We start from the raw sequence: 16882 nt of genomic DNA, 5'->3' as shown, positions 1-16882 counted from the left end.
CGGGTTCAGTACAGACCCAGTGTTTTTCCCCCAAATGTTCTTGATCCACAGGTTCTGACTGTGGACATGGAGAGTGACTGCACCTCAATATACACTTTCCTCCATCATATCATTAGCTTGAGTCTACTTCAGTGTGTATGTAACAACATACAGGAGAGATTGAAGTAAACGTATTTACAAATATAACTGAAGTTGTACTTATATGGAGTATTCTTAGCAATTTTTCCGCCTTTTGAAGAAACTTGCATAAAGTTGAAGTAACTTATTTAAAGCTATCGATTATAAAATGACTGTTGGAAAGCAGACATTGAAGTTTGTTTTGAGTTCAGTTTAGAAAGGGGCAGTATTTTCCTTTCCCAGATAAAAACTGCACAGCTGTTGTCTTGGGGTGGTGGAAACCATCTGTGAACCAGTCTAGCCCCACTCCACAGTGGGAAACTTAAAATCCTACTCAGTTGATTCAGATCAGTGCTAAGGGGAAATTTATATTAATACCAATTCTCTTTCAACTCAAGGAAAAGAAACAGACAATGTTGGACATCCAGAAAGATGTTAAAGACGCAATTGTGGTAAGCACCTTTCGTAATGGTTGCTTCCTAGGAAGTTGAAGCACTCTGCACCCTAAAACTGTGGAGACAGAAGTGAATACATCTTAGAGTAGCGTCCATAGAGCCCAAGCACTATGTTTATCCATCTTTCTTTTCTTCACTCTGTTTCAGACAATAGTTTCGGCGATGAGCACCATTAGACCCCCAGTTCCACTGGCCAACCCGGAAAACCAGTTTCGATCAGATTACATCAAGAGCATCACACCTGTCGCTGATTCTGAGTATCTGAGTATTTACATGCACCCTCTCATTTCATCCTCACGACAAAAGGCGTAAATGCTATTACAGACCCAACTTTCCTGGGTGCCCCTGAGGTGAAGAAATTGGTATCAGTTCTGGGCGCAGCACCAGGTGTGTGTGTGCTACCCTGCCCTAAGCTGTCCCACATGGGCTCACAGTGAGATGCAGGGTGGGCTCAGGGAACAGGAACTCTGGAGTGTGCAGATGGACACAGCAGCAGCCCCGGTGCTCGGAGCCTGGCCAGGTGCGCAGGGGTGTGGACCGACCTTGGACTAAGAGATGCCCACAGCCAGGCGTGGACACGGGGATCCCGGCTCAGGCACACCCAGGCTGTGTGACCTTGACCAAACACCTGCTCCCCCGGCAGCCCCTGTTCTCTTTACTGTGGACAGAGCCAGTATGGCAGCCGCACCGCCTGAGCCAGGAGTCTCTGCAGCCCGGGTGGTGCAGAGCAGAGCTTAGAAACTCAGGTCAGAGCCTAGGATCCGACGGCACTCAGCACCGGGCACCTCTGTGGTGGCGCTCAGGAAGCACAAGCCAAGCCAACTTTGTGTCCTTGGGGCTGAGGTGGGCGTGGCCTTCCCCAGGGACTGCCTGGGACACTGGGCGCTTGCTGCACCCTCCTCAGCTCCCCCACGTGGCCCCCAGCTGCCTTCCCCTGACTCGAGGACACTCTGTTTGCAGGCACCCCTCCCCCCAGGAGGCTCTGGGCCACCTCCTCCCCAGGGGTGCACAGGCTGTGCAGGGGCTGTCACTGCCTCTCTGCCACTGGGCAGCACCGTGCACGCGGCCTCAGCAGCTGGGGGTCCCTCGGCCCACACTTGCTCTGGAGTGGCTTAGACAGTGAGCGGCCCCTGCCTATGGGAGCTCGTGAGTATGGAGCCCTCCTTACCCCAGGCCCCCCCAGCCTGTCACACCCTGTCCACATGGAGCCCACAGCAGCCCTCCTGGAACTCCCGTGTGGGTGGAGACGGGCGGGGCCAGGGAGGAGTGTGCCCCAGACACAGCTGTGGAGCCAGAGCTGGGAGGAGACCCAGGAGAGATCCAGAGTTCCAGCTCCCTGCTAATGCGCCTGGGAAAGCAGCAGGGGACAGCCCGGGGGCTGGGCCCCTGCACAGGCATGAGAAACTTGGGAGACGCTCCTGGCTCCTGGCTTTGGATTGACCCAGCTCTAGCCAATGCAGCCACCTGGGAGTGAGCCCGCAGATGGAAGACTTCTCTGTCCCTCTCTACCTCTGCCATTCAAATAAATAATAAAGCTTTTTTTAAAAAAAAAGAAAGAAGGACACAGTGTGGCTTCTCTGAGCGGATGGAATCCCGAGATCCCGAGTGCCCATGCATGTGGGGACAGTGTGGGGGTCAGGAAGGAGGTCTGGCTTCCTGAGGGAGGTGGCCTCGCTGCCTCCTTGACTCAGAGTTTTATGTGGCCATACCATGAGACCCTACCATGAAGCACCCAGCACTAGGCATTCGAAGGCTTCTCTGGAACATTAGGGGTTGTGGGAGATGAGGGTCAAGTTCATATCTCACAGATGCTTGGGGACTGTTCTCACAGAGATCGGAGCACACATCTCTCTGTCCCCAGCCCTCGGTGACAGGGCTGCTGGGACAGAGGCTCACCCATGCTTTGAGGCCACACCACACTAGGTGCCCTGTCCCAGCAGGTGCACCCAGAGGTCGTCTCCCACAGTGCAGCATCTCCCCAGGTGACAAGCCCTGGCCACTGGCAACAAGCTTCTACTGCTTTGCCCATAAAGCAAGACTCGTGCGCACATCACACTCAGCAAGCAAAGCCTCTTCATCTGGGGTGTGGGTGCCGAGAGGCCGGGCTACAGGGGAGGCAGGGACAAGGTGCTCCTGCAGAGAGCCTGATTCTGGGGAGCGGGCAGCGGCAGCATCCTGGCGGAAGGCCTGGCGCACCTGTCTGGGAGGTGGTGGCACTGGGGACACCAGATGAGGGGGAGACTCTCCAGGCTGGGTTGAAGGCAGAGGCTGGAGCTGCTGGGGGCCTTCATGAGGGCGAGGTTGGGCCACCTCTCCTGGAGGGAAGAGAACAGAGAGAGGGGGCTGGGGCTGGCGTATCCACTGGGCCAGAAGGCAGTGGTGGGCGGGTCAAAGGGATGGGGCAGGAGCATCAGGACCCAGAGCTTGGACCTTGGTGAAGCCCCTGGTGGCCCGGGGCTGGTGGTCCCCGAGCCTGGAGGCCTCCTTCCTGACCGAGCACAGGTGCCAAACACCTGTCCCTCCTGGTAGGCTGAGTAGAAGCTCAGAACGATGTCCCGTCCATCATGCTGAGAACCTGTGTCCAAGTCCCTGGCCAGGCGGGAGGTGCTTGGTGCCTGTGGCTCTGGAACCTGGGCTGGGCTGCTGGAGCAGATTGTGTGGGCGTGCTGATGTAATACCAGAAGTCCCCATCAGGGGGAGGCAGAGGGAAGCTTGAGGACAGGAGAGAAGAGAGCCTGGGACCAGTGTGGCATGGAGACCAGGGAATTCTCTGCATGGCTGTCTCTGTGGATGGACAGAGGGGCCAGCATCCAAGGAAGGAGGGGCTGAGCTCTAGAACTGGGGAAGGCGAGGGGTCCGGACGTTCAAGAGCCTCGGCAGGGAGCTGAGCCCTGGGCGCTCCTTGATTTCTGCTCAGTGAGTGCTTTTCAGATGAGCAGGAGCCGAAGCCCCCGACAGGTGCAAAGGATGAGGCTCCTGTGGCGTGCGGGGCCGGCACTGGGCGCTGAGTGCAGAGCTGAGGCCCAGCTGCATTTGAGTCAGAGCTGAGAGCAGAGACACAGTGACCCCCACGCCCTCATCCAAACCCTGCAGGGGCTTCCAGGACTGAAAGGCGGAGGGGGGGGGGGTGCACAGGCAGCCACAGCAGGTGGGCCTCCCAGTGACACACCTGTCCCTGGCTCTATTCACGGTGACACTGGGCTGGGTGCACTGCCTTCCTCCAGGCCCTCCCAGTGCTGCCTGCCCCCCGCACTGCTCTGGAGTGTGGGGTTCCTGCCTCCCTGCTGTGTGCCTCCCAGCTGTGGGCACGCCCCTTCAGCATCTGGGCATGAGGGAGGGGGAGGGCCCTGGGCTGGTCAGTGCTGGCCACAAGCAGCTGCTACCACGTCCCCAGCACTGCTGCCCCAAAGGACTGGCCACGGCCATGCATGGGGCAATGAGCAGGAGCTGTCAGCTTTGTGTCCAGGGCATTCCTCTTGGCACCTGCCAGCCCTGACTCTGAGCCATGGTCCCAGCGGGCAAGTGTCAAGGGCAAAAGCAGTGGCTGTTGTGCCCCGGGGAGCATCCCTGAGCCCGGCTCACCTGGCCCCTGGCCCGGCACAACATCATCGGTGAAGGGTGGCAGGTGGGCTGGATGTAGTTGTAGAAGCCGTCCAGGGTGCCCTGAAAAGCAGACGTGGCCATGAGCAAGCCCCCTGAGCACGGACCCCGCCTCCAGAATCCTGGGACCAGGCTGAAGCCTCCTCCTGGGCGGGGCCGGTGCCTGCGTGTTTATGGGGTGCTGGCTGCCCGTCACGCAGTTTGGGTCTGGAACAAAGCAGCCTCTTTGGAGCAGGAAGCAGGGAATTCAGGACTGGCCTGAGGGGGAAGTTCACAGTGGAGGGATACGTGGGTGACGGGGGGCACGTGGTGCGCATCAGGGCCTGGGCAGGAGCGGGAGGAAGGGGGAGGAGGCCTGCATCTGGGGTCGGCACAGGGAGAGCCTGGTAGGGGCCCTGTGCATGCCGGGGGGACAGGCAGGTGTCTGACAGCTGGGGCAAGAGGGGAGGAAGCAGAGCCCAGGCCAGAAGGAGCCCTGTGGGGCCCTGGGGAGGGCAGGGCCGCGCCCTGCAGGCTGATAGGCCTGGGCAGTGGTCGGCTTCCCTCCCCGGTGGGTGTAGCTGGGCTGTCTGTGTCCAGCATGGTCAGGGGACAGGCAGCGGAGCCGGGAGCTCCCAGGAGTATGCCAGAACCCCACTTATTGCCAAGTATCCATCCCTGTATGCACAGTATTCGTGATGGCCTTTTAGGGTCCTGTGTCCTCCAACTGGTGTAGTTCAGTGCCCCCGGCTCAGCAGGCATCAAGACCAGGGACAGCTGTTTCCCCCCAGCCTAAGGAGCCTACAGCCGGAGCTGGCAGGGCCCGGCCTTTCTGGCGAGCATCAGGCTTGGAAGCGCACAGTGAGGCCCTCACATGTACCCCTTCCCTGCACGGCCTGTGAGCAGGACAGCTTCACGCACACACCTGCTAGCAAAGGGCTGCACACCTAACCGCTGCTCAAGCTGGCAACATCCCCTGTGACACCGAGGTCAGCCCCGTGTCTACAGCCTGGGCCCTGCCAGAGGGGAGGCTCTGGTTTGGGACAGCCCTGGGGGCAGAGCTCCTCAGCATCCTGTGGTCCCTCCCCTGGGTGGGCCTGGCGGTTTCCATGGGAACAAAGCGATCTCCCTATGTGAGGGGCAAGCACGCAGCCCCAGACCTGGGTCCTGTCCCTCCCGCAGGACCCTCCTCACCTGGGACACTCTGCTCACCCACACCCCCTGGCAGGCACAGCAGCAGACAATCACTGTGGGACACACGGTCACGGGGGGCGGCGGGGGCGGGGGCGGGGGCGGTGGAGGAGGCACTTTCTTGGGCTTCTAGAAGAGAAATGCAACCGTCTACTTCCTTGCCCGTGGCTGTCGGGGAGCAGGGACGTGGAGTCCCATGACTGCACAGGGCTGGCTGATCCTCTATATTTTGGGCTGAGTGGAGGTCGCACGAGGAGCTGCACCCAGCACAGGGCACAGCCCTACGTGAGGACCTCCCACAGCCTTCTTCCAGCACTGCCACGGCCTCTCCCCAGATGCCAGCGCCTCGGCTCCTAAACTCTTGCCTGTCCTGGGGCCGCCCTTGCTGTCTGAGGCCTGGCCTACAGGCTGTGCGGTCCCAGACACTGGCTCAAGCCTTTGCCAGCCCACACTGCAGCTCCCCCTGTCCTGCTCCTGCCTCCCTGCTCCTTCTGTGCCCTGTCTGGGCATGCTGGGAGCCTGGAGGGGTCTTCCGGGGACATCACTGTGCATCCCAGACCCTGGGGCCACCCCTTGCCCCTTGGGAGGGAGATGTTGGGCCCAGGCCTCAGGATGCTGTGGGTGAGGGTCCCCGTCCTCTCCAGGCAGGGAACAAATGAAAACCAAATCCACACTGACCTTTTCTGGGGGTGGTGGCGGCAGTGGCTTCCTGATTTTCTAGAATGTTAGAGACAAAAATGGGGGCGGCATGCCGATGGGTGGGAGCCTTGTCTGGGGCAGCAGCACAGGGCATGGCCTTGGAGGTGTCCATCTGGCACCCCGTACCTGTGGCGCTGTGCCCAGCAGGCTCCACCTCCAGGAGTGTCAGGCCTCCCCTCCCCCGGGGGCTCCTCATCCTCCATGGCCTGCCTTCCCCTCCATCTGGGGCCCTCAGGACTTCCCAGGACACCCACAGGGGTCACCCACTGGCTGCTGAGAGCTAGCCCTGGTCTCAGGGACTGGGGTGGCCCTTCTTCATGGACCAGAGTAGACCTTGGTCCAGAGTTCAGGTGTCCCAGGCCAAGTTCCTGGGACCAGCCTGGGCAGGAAGCCAGAGTGAGGCCAGACTCAGAGACAGGTGCAGCCACAGTGGGAAGACAATATCTGTGACTGCACCAGCTCATGAGATGACCACAGAGTGGCTGGGACACTGGCCAGAGGCAGGCTCAGGGGCCGGGCCAGGTGCAGGTCCCTGTAGTGGGTGTGGCCTGGGCCCCCAGCTGGGCAGGAGGGGGCACTCACCCTGCAGCACAGCCACCAGAGCCACCACAGCAGCACTGAGATCAGCGCCAAGGCCAGGGCGAATGTGGTGATCACTAAAGCTAGGCTGGGGTGAGGCACGGTGATTACGGTGCTGCCTGGTGGATAAGGGGTCTTGGGGGGTTTCGTCTTTGGGGGTGCTGTAGTCTGTGGGGGAGGGGGAGGAGGAGGAGGTGGAGGAGGGGGAGGGGGAGGCGGAGGAGGAGGCGGTGGGGGAGGGGTCGTTGTCGTGGTGGTAGGAGTCGTGGTGGTGGTCAGCTTTGTAGTAGGTATGGTGGTTGGTTTTGTAGTCGGTGGGGGCGTCGGGGGCGGAGGTGGTTTCGTAGTAGTCGTGGTTCTGATGGTTGTAGGCACGGTGGTCGTTCTCCGAACAGGCTGCAAGAAAGAGCTCACCATGCAGCCAGCCGGCGCTCACGGCCGCTGTGGCTGAGGCCCAGGGAAGGCTGTGCTCTCCTTGGAAGCCCCCCATAGGCATCCCCACCACCCACTCCCCTTTCTCCCACGTCTTCCCGGATTCGTGAGGGCATGGCATGTCCCCGGGGTGGGAGCGCCTAGCTGTCACTCTTCTCCTGGGATTGGTGTGGTCCACCAGCCCCAGGAGCACACACAGCTGAGTTTTGGGCCCCCGAGAGGCGTGGGCCCAAGTGCGGGACAGCAGACCTGGGGCTACATTCCAAGGCCTTCTCTCCACACTTCCTGGCCTGAGCACCCCTCTGAGCCTGTTTCTAGTTTTGCTGAGGGATAGGATCAGCTCTCCCTGTGGGTGCGTGGCAGTGTGCAGGGAGAGAAGGGGCGAGCCCAGGTCAGGTCACGTGGGCCATGGGGCAGGGCCCCCGCCGCCCTCCTGCTCATTCTTCCCACCTAGGGAGCTGGAGCTGGAGCTGAGGGGCAGAGGCAAGGCTGCAGAAAGGAGTCTGTGCTTGCGGGCAGAGGCTGGTGGAAGGCGGGGAGGAGGCTGCAGGCAGCTGCAATATGACAGCAGATTCTGCACAGCCACAGGGCCTGGGTCATTAGTGGGTTGGGGGCCGGGTCACCGGCAGGACACTGAGTCAGAGGCACACACGTCCTGACTGCAGCTGGTGGAACCGTCCCGATGCTCTATGTCTAGGACACCCTCAGGGCTGCTGGCTTCCCCCGAAATCCTGGACCCTGCTCTTAACAGACAACCTCCCCACTCTGCAACTCCCGCCACCCACCCTCCTGGAAGCCAGCACGGAACTCTCCCAAGGTGCCTGTGTGTAGGAGCTACTTCCTGGGTCAGCCCAGGGACCTGCTGCCCTTCTGGTCTCCCCAGGGTGCAAGTGCACACAGCACAGGCTCTGGACCTCCCACGGGGACTGCAAACCCACTGGGTACTCACGCAGTGCACGACATTCATGCTGACATCATTGGCTAAGAAGTTCCTCCCTTTGTTCAGGCTGACTTCCACAATGATGCTCCTAGGGCACAGTGAGGGCAGGAGGTGAGCTGCGGGGCGGGGAGACCCAGGACCTGCCCTCGGTGGGCCCCAGCCCCTGGCGCCCCTCCCTCCGTGCTTAGGACCCTGCAGAGGGGGTAGTTAGGGCTGCAGAAAGTGAATGGGCCAGGTCACGAGTGCTTGGCTCCCAGGCTCTCAGCTCTGCAGCCACAGCCAAGGGCATCCAGGTCAGGCCCTGAGGATTTCATGGCACCTGACACCATCATGGCCCTGGATTGAGGGGACAGAGAGGGCTGCCTGGTGTCCTGCTCTTGACTGCTGTATCTGCAGGGGGCCTTTTCTTGGCTGCAAAGAGGTGCTGGAGGAATTGCCCCATTCATGGAATCCCTCACCTCCTACATCCTGTCCTTACCCCAGCCTGGGCCACTGCGGGAACCTGAACACCTTGGGCCATTCACAAGGTCTGGGGGGTAGAGGGCGTCCTAGGCCCGCCCACAGACAGGTGCGTCCCACACTGTGCACCTGGGACAGGCACACACTGAGCACCTGCTCTCCTGCCCACGGGCCCCAGCCAGGACACTTACTGATTAGGTTTCGCTCTCTTGGGCAGAGGGCACTGTATCTTAAACCTGCCTACTAAACGTACCGCTTTTTCCTCTAAAAAAAAAAGATAGGAGAAGAATGTCAATGCACGTGTCCCATCACTTGGTCACCCTGTGCTGCCCTGAGCAGGCAGAGTCACACTTGGCCCATGACCCCTTCTCCTCTCTGCCTGCCTCTGCTCACAGGCACCTGCTGGGCACTATGGGGGCCCCTGGGCTGGGCAGTGCTTTCCCTTTAACAAGAATGACAGGAGGAGGCCCTGCTTTGGAAGGAGTCACCTGTCAGGGACTGAGGGTGACAGGAGACAGGGTCATCATTCACTTCCTGCCACTTTTGTGTACTGCTGACCACAGCCACTGCAAGGCGTCCTCTCTGAGGAGGGGAGGGTGCAGTGACACCACATGGGGCACCCCAGGGGAGCACTCTGGAGTGTGCAGCGGCCTGTGTCAAGGCCCTGGGGCAGTCATAGCTGGGCTTGCTGGAGAGGGAAAGAAGGGAGCCAGGAGAGGTAGGCGGGGCCTCCTGGGAACAGGTTGGACTCCAAGTTGAAGTTGGACTCCTGCTGAGGTGGCACAGGTGCTGGCCAGAGCTTGGACAAGAGGCAGCAGGACCCACACAGGGGCTGGGTATGGGGATGAAGTTCAAGGCTGACATCCAGGACTCTGAGCAGAGCGAGTGGGGGGAGCTGTGCCACTAAGGTGATGGGGCAGCCGGGGGAGGAAAAGGGCTTTCCGTGCTTCTGTTCTGGTTCTGTTCCTTCCTCTGTGGGAGCTGGGGGGTCTCAGGAGATCCTTGACTTGTGGGCGGAGTCTCCTCAGTCCTGAGCCCACTCCCTTGTACCCCTGAGCTGTGCTGAGGAGCTGAGAGCCAGCTGTACACCTGTCTGGCTCTGGCGTCCTGGGGCCAGGGCTCCCCGCTGCAGATTGGAGTGCAGGCCGCAGAGGGCCCTGTGGGTCGGCCCCTATGCCTGTGGGAGGACAGCCCCTGCCCTGTCTCCCTGCACCTCTCACACTCCCCCAGGCTCCCCAGTGGAGCTGGCACGGCCCAGACACCTGAGCTGCAACTCTACACCTGCTGAGCCCCAGGGAAGACCCAGCAGGGAAGGCCCCTCCCTGGCCACAGTCCCAGGACTGGGAGGACACTGCTGCCTGGGGTCCAGCAACACTTCCAGAGCCCTGTCCCTAACACTAGGCAGTCAGCTTGAAGGTTGTTGTTGCTGTTGTTTTAACAAATGGGTTTCCTGTCTGTTTAGAAACGTTCCCAAATTTTGCAAGACAGGAGTCTGCCTGTGACCACCTGGACACTTGGCCTTGGAAACACACATCAGAAATCTCGCAGGAAATCCTGAAATCACAGGAAATCCCTGTTTCTTTCCGTGGCCTCTGATTTTGTTCCTCTTACTTCCTGTTCACTGGCAGGGCATCTCCTAGGAGCTGATGTGAGCCAGGTAGAGCCGCCTGGGAGACACGATTCATACAATCTCACCCTAGCTTCTTTCCTTCATCCCATTCCGGGCACATCACATCATGATGCCCAGGCTCCCTTCACTGTTTGACTAGGGCTCATGCTTGCAGTCTCGGTCTGTTTTCAAGTTCACTGTCTTCCGCTGTATAATTTTTATCATAACAACTTATATGGGATACATTTAAAGTATTTTAAAAACATGAATACAGAAGTAGAAAGTGATGCAACTATAGCAACAAGTTTATACCTCCAAGTATCTTCTCTTAGTCTTTGTTTTTCCTCTGGAGTCAAGGTTGCTTGTCTGAAACACCACATTTCTGCCTGCACCACTTTGCTGGCCCTGGGCACACGGTCACGTCACCCAGGAGCCCGGGAAGTACTTTAACCCCATTTCGGGGCTGACCTTGACAATCAGCACAGACAGCTGAGATGGTTTGCCCTGGGGGTGCTGTAGTTGGGATGAACTGTAAAAAGCTGCCCCACTGAGGCGTGAGTGACAGCAGAGAGGTGCTCCTGGATGGGAAGACAGGTGCACCTGGCACACAGGGGCAGTGGCTGAACGCAGGACGGGCAGGGCACCCAGCACCGCCAGACTAACCAGAAAGGTTATCAGAAAAAAAAAAAAAAAAAAAAAAACAAGATTAGCAGTTTAAAACTAATACAGTCAAGGGGCCGGCGCTGTGGCCTGAAGCGCTGGCATCCTATATGGGCGCGGGGTTCTAGTCCCGGCTGCTCCTCTTCCGCTCCAGCTCTCTGCTATGGCCTAGGATAGCAGTAGAAGATGGCCCAAATCCTTGGGCCCCTGCACCCGCATGGGAGACCTGGAAGAAGCTCCTGGCTCCCAGCTTCGGATCAGCGCAGCTCCGGCTGTTGTGGCCATCTGGGGAGGGAACCAGTGGAAGACCTCTTTCTCTCTCTCTGCCTCTCCTTCTCTCTCTGTGTAACTCTGACTTTGAAGTAAAATAAATTTTAAAAAATCTTTAAAAAAAAAAACTAATACAGTCAAAAATCTTTTAAGTACAAAAACCCAGGGCTGCAGAAAAAAAAAAGCATAAAATATATAGAAACACATTTTACAATTGATCTTAGTACTCCTCTCCCATTCCTAATACTCACTGTTCTACAGTGAAAAATGTCAGCAAAAGCAGCACAAGTCATCCGTCCTGCTCTATCATCTCAGCTGCAGCCATGAGGAGCTGAGTGTGGCCACCTCAGGCCAAGCCCCAGAAGACAAGCAGGTGGCCGTGGTGGAGGTCCCGGCACTGCAGCCTGGGCTCCCCTGAGGTTCCTGGGCAGGCCCATCATGGAGAGAAAACCAGTGACTTCCAGAGCTGCGGTGCTGAGTGCTGCCAGACCTAGGCTCTGACCCGAGTTACTACACCCTCCTCTGCACCACCTGGGCTGCAGAGACTCCTGACTCAGGCAGTGTAGCTGCCATACTGGCTCTGTAAAGAGAACAGGTGTTCCCAGGGGAACAGTGCTTGGTCACACAGCCAGGGTGTGCCTGAGCCAGGATCCCAGTGCCCACGCCTGGCTGTGGGCAGCCTTGTCAGTCCAAGGTCAGTCCAGACCCCGGTGTACTGGCCAGGCTCAGAGCTCTGGGGCTGTTGCCATGTCCTCTGGAGAGCCCTCAGTGGGTGGACGAGACACAGCAGCCTACTCAAGTTCTGGGCTCTAAAGTTCAGGTGCAGCTCTGTGGTAAGGGCTTGCACCACCACCACCTTGGCCAGGCAGACAGAGCCCTGGCCAGGCAGACAGGGCCCTGCCCCCAGAGGCCCTTGGTCAGCAGGGTGCTGCTGAAACTATGATTTCTCAGCCTTGCAGATTAAGGGATAGAAACCAGACGGGCGTCCAGGTCCATCCTCCATTGCCCATCCTGTCAGTAGCCACTGGGAAGCCCCACCCGAGTGGGAAGCTTGGCTGATGCTGGGACCGGGACATGGTGACTCGGAGGCACCGGCAGGCTACTTACCAACCACATCACTGTCACTGAACTTGAACCTACAGATTATGTTGTCCTCGGTCTTGGCGTTATGAAAGCCGTAACCAATGAAGTTGACAATGTCATCTGTAAGGGCAAGGTCAAATGTGTGAGCGAGGAACGTTGCAGGCAGCGTCTCACATCTCAAGGTTCCTGAACGTCCACCCCAACAGGATCCCAGGGCTCCTCCCCCCGCTGCTGTGTCTTGTCCACCCACTGAGGGCTCTCCAGGCCAGGTTCTTGGTCACTTTCAATCCATGCTGGTGGGTTGTACACGTGGATATAACCCAGCTCGCCTGAAAAAAAAGCCCATAAACTGTCCCTGGGTGGCCCCTTGGCAGAGGCCTTTCAGAGGTTCTTGGTTGGAAACCCCCAGGAGCACAACCAGGAAGGTAGAGGTAATGGAATCAGAGGAGGCCAGTGAGGCATCTTGCACCTGCTCCCAGAATGCCTCACAGGAGGAGGACCGGTGTGAGCTGCAGGTGCTCAGACCACAGCCCCGTCCTCCTCCCCTGCTTCTTCCTGACCCTCAAGGACCACGCCCACCCAGCCTGGGGCTCAGCAAGCCCTTCCCCTCTGTGCCATCTGCCTGCCCCTGAGCCAACCCCTGAGAGAGAGGCAGGGCACAGGGCTGGACAGGATGGCCCAGGGCTTCCGGTTACACCCAGCTACTCCCCCTCCCCACTGCTGCCTTCTTGCCCAGGCCTGGTCCATTTCCAGTGACGCCGGAGACGCTCATGTCTCAGGACCTAGGGGCACCCCTTACCACAGTCCTTGCCCAGGCTCGATGGCAGCCCGAGGAATCGGCTCCTGGTGATGGTTGGGGGTCAGGCTCCTGCATCGGCCTTGCCCTCTCGTGGCTGAGACCCCCTGTGTGGCAGCTTTGGACAAGGCCCCCAGTTTCACAGTCAGGCCGGTGACAGCACAGCCTGACAGGCAGAAGCCATGGGGGAGCTGGCAGCCGGGGGTACCTGTCACCTGGGCTCAGTGCCCCAGGAAGGAGCCCCGACTCCCATCCTCCTTGCCGCCCTGGCGCCAAGGCCTGTGTGTACCAAGGGGCAGAATCTGAGCAGCGCAGGGCCAGAAGCAGCAGCAGGACACCCTGGGGAGGCGGCCTCTCCCCACCCCCAGTACTGCGCTCACCCCCTACCCAACCTGTGTCCCACCCGGGGGCGTGCAGGGGAGCCCAGGGCCAGGGAAGGGCAGTGGGAGGACCAGGGGCAGTTCCAGGGGCCGGCACCCAGCAGCCTCTGCGTACCAAACCTCTCACTGCACACACCCATGGCTTCAGTCTCACAGCAGCGGCCCGAGGGCCCCTGTGGACAGTAGGCAGGGCGGCAGCCCCCACACACTGGGCACTTGGCTCCCATTGTGTGCACAGCCCTGTCTGTCCCCACAGCCCAGTGTCACAGAGCCTCACACCTGGGAACCCGCAGGCCAGAACCCAGTGCCTGGGCCTGGATGCAGCCGGCTGGGCTGGGCGCCGTCCCCAGCGCGGGAGGACGCCCGTGGCTCCTTTCTCCCTGTGGACCGCAGTGGGCGAGTGGCAGCTGTGTGCCCCCAGCCTGCACAGAGCTCCTCAGGGCGACAGCCGCACCTGCCTGACCGCAGCGCCCTGGGGCAGGGGCCCAGGCTGGAGGCAGAGGGGCCTCCTTGTCAGCTTCCAGCCCTCGGGGACAGGTGCCGGCCCCTTGACCACTGGTGGAGGCGGCCCCGGCTGTCTCTGTGGGTGCTTCTGAGCTGCCTCTGTGTGTCACTAGCACACTGGTGTGAGACGCCGTGTGTGCCCATTCTCTGTCTCCACCCACTGAGGCCATGGCCTGGGTCTCTTCCCCACTTTGTTCTCAGACAAACTCCCCCAACACCTCCTGTCCTGGCACAGCCTTGTGTGTCTGGGATGAGCCCTGGTTACTCTTGACATAAAAGTTGTATTTTGGAATTCAACTATACAACATCTGAAATGCTCCAAAATTTGTCACCTTCTGAGTGTCAAAATAACACCAGGCGTGGAAAATTCCACACCTGGTTCCATACAGCAGGTTACAGCCAAATCAGAGGCGCAGTAAGAATTCTCTACAGTCACCTTCAGCATCTTGGAACAAGGTATAGATGAAACATAAATGAAATATCTTAGCCTTGGCTTAGATCACCATGATATCTCATTATGTATATGCAAATCCATATGTACATACAGCATTATATTATGTTATCTCATATATATGCAAATCTATATGAATATGCAAAATCCGAAGAATGCCAATCTCAAATACTTCTAATCCCAAAGCATTTGGAGTAAGGGACTTGTCTGTGCTGGCCTCTTTCTATGTTGTCCATCCATAGGTAGTGTTCCTTTGAGAGTTTTAAAACTATGGGACACATATTGTTTAATTGCTTTACAATTATACTTTCTGATATGAGATTAGAGGAACAAAGCTGTAGCCACACGTATACCCTCACCCTAGACTTGTATCCTCAGCGCGCTATTACAAGTTCACCCAATGCTTGTTCCACAGGCACCTGACCCATGCACACCCCCCACACATATACACCACACTCAAGTCCATCAGATACACAAACTCCAGACTCGCATGATGCCTGATGCATGCACAGTCACCACCCAACCCCATCCATACATGTGACTCACATGTTTACACATACATACATACAAATAACACCCAAACATCACACGCCGTAGTGCCCAGACACACGGCACACACACATACTCCACATCCACCACAAACACACTTAAAAGACATACCACACGCTCCCGTAACATACAGCATACATATTCATAAGCATCTGTACCCGTCACCACATATATATTCATAAGCATGCTGTACCCATCACCACACCTGCTGCACACTGGGGCAGCACACACACAGTACACACCACAAGCACCACATGTATCACACACAGATCCACACTGCCTGTACATCCCACAGACATCTGATGCTGCCTGAAAACACAGGCACAGATGCACATGGCACACACATACCCCATTCATGGTGCTCAACACACATGCATTACACATGACTCACACATAGACACCATGTGTCCCAGACACACCTCATATCTCACAGACAAAAGTATATACACACAATAGACATGCACACACTACACATAGGCACAGACAAATGCCACGCACACTCACCACATAGGGCCTCCCCCGACACACACCTGCACCCCCACCCTCCCTAGCGGTGCCCCCAGCTCCTACCTCCAGCACACACGGGATCAGGATCCACTTCTCTTAACTCCAGACAGGCCCTTGTACAAAACTGCAGCGGGGGGAGAGGGGAGAGTAGGAACTATGGGTGCACTTTCAAGAAGCTCCCTCCCCCACCTCTAGCCCCAATCACCCAGTCCACCAGAGAAGGCCCTCCCCCTCCACCCCAGCCCCACTCACCCAGTCCACGTGTGCGTGCAGGAGCGTGGATGGACCTTCCACCACCTCTATGTGGTCTGGGCTGTCAGCAATGGCCTCCAGCTAAGAGAAACAGCAGGTGGCTTGAGCCCCCCAGCCAGGGACTTAAGGAGGCACCAGGGCCTCAGGCCCAGGACACAGTGTCAACCCTCCTGCGTGGGAACAGTGGAATGTCAGATCTCAGGGTCAGACCCTGGTTGGCGGCAGCAGGAAGCCCTCTCCCTTCACCTTCCCACTGGGAGGGCTGAACCAATCCCGTGCCAATAACATGTTCAGTGGCAAACCTGGCCCATAACACCTGGGGTGGGTCAGTGGCCTTGGGAGCCCCAGTGGGGCTCCAGATGTCACCAGTTTCAGTTTCATGTCCCGAGGTACCTGGTATTTCTCATAGGTCATCACACCCACCACGTAAATGTATGCCCCCAGGCTCCGAGCCTTTGCAGCCTAGGAGAAAGAAGGCCAAGAGGAGAAATCGCCAAAAGACAATAGAAGGAGCCAAGTGCAGGTGATGGGGACTGCGCTCACCTGCACCTTAGCCTCCTCAAATGAAGCTTGTGGGATCGGTCCACTGACCAGCGCGATGATCACACTTAAAACCTTTGCTGCAGAGAAACAAGGAGCAGGCCGCTGGGCCCAGTGCCAGCCCCAGGACTGCCCAAGGCTGCCAGGGTCACAGCACCCGACATACAGCCTGGGTGGGGCTCCCACACCTCGTCCTCCTGGCCGCGCCGCCAAGACCCCACCCCCCACGCAGAGCCCCAGCGTGAGAAGGGACCCAGGACCCCACCCCCAACGCAGAGCCCCAGCATGAGAAGGGGACCCGAGACCCCACCCACCATGCACAGCCCCCACCGTGAGAAGGGGCCCGGCCCGGCCCCTTCTGCAGAGGGGCTCCCTGAGGCACAGCAGGCCCTTCCCCCCAGGCGGCCTGAACCCCACTGTGCACCCACACACACAGCTGTAGGAGCTGGGTCCCAAGGGCAGCTCCCCCCACTCCCAGACAAGCACCAGCAGGTCATGGAGACAGTGTGGGGCAGCCAGACCCTCTCAAGGCCCAGGGCAGGCCTGGCTCCTGCTCGAGGTGCAGCCTGGGGGCTCCTGCAGGCATCCCTGGGCCCAGCGGTTCAAGACCCTGGTCAGAGGCGCTTGGGCAGTGGACTCCGGGCTCCATCTGTCCATTCTGCCCCCTGCCCAGCCCCTTCTCCTTCTTGGCACCAGCAGGGACCCACAGGGGGACAGGGAGGCAGCTCTGGCTGTGCACAGCCTTCCAGCCTGCCAGAGACCCGGGCCCAGGACGCAGGGGCACTGAGGAGGACAAGGCAGGGAGGAGGAGGAGGAGGAAGGCGTGGGCG

At 58.9% G+C, this 16882-nt stretch overlaps 1 protein-coding gene across 1 annotated transcript in view; it reads right to left on the bottom strand.

Moving 5' to 3' along the window:
* Nucleotides 1-722: 722 nt before the first annotated feature.
* LOC103351332 (uncharacterized) overlaps nucleotides 723-16882 on the bottom strand; it is a 32477-nt gene continuing 16317 nt past the window's right edge. The window contains exons 6-17 of the mRNA XM_089313633.1: nucleotides 16056-16132; nucleotides 15906-15974; nucleotides 15513-15593; nucleotides 15324-15384; nucleotides 12098-12193; nucleotides 8643-8715; nucleotides 8002-8080; nucleotides 6624-7016; nucleotides 6021-6059; nucleotides 5346-5471; nucleotides 4155-4235; nucleotides 723-2887 (exon numbers count right to left, since the gene is read on the bottom strand). Of these exons, the coding sequence (XP_089169759.1) occupies nucleotides 2678-2887; nucleotides 4155-4235; nucleotides 5346-5471; nucleotides 6021-6059; nucleotides 6624-7016; nucleotides 8002-8080; nucleotides 8643-8715; nucleotides 12098-12193; nucleotides 15324-15384; nucleotides 15513-15593; nucleotides 15906-15974; nucleotides 16056-16132 (1385 nt within the window). The 3' untranslated portion in view covers nucleotides 723-2677. The remainder of the gene's footprint in view (nucleotides 2888-4154; nucleotides 4236-5345; nucleotides 5472-6020; nucleotides 6060-6623; nucleotides 7017-8001; nucleotides 8081-8642; nucleotides 8716-12097; nucleotides 12194-15323; nucleotides 15385-15512; nucleotides 15594-15905; nucleotides 15975-16055; nucleotides 16133-16882) is intronic.

The sequence above is a fragment of the Oryctolagus cuniculus genome, chromosome 15 (genome assembly GCF_051225735.1).
Source record: "Oryctolagus cuniculus isolate XC-2025 breed Fujian yellow rabbit chromosome 15, ASM5122573v1, whole genome shotgun sequence".
Lineage (NCBI taxonomy): Eukaryota > Metazoa > Chordata > Mammalia > Lagomorpha > Leporidae > Oryctolagus > Oryctolagus cuniculus.
This window is presented reverse-complemented; position numbering and strand designations above follow the sequence as displayed.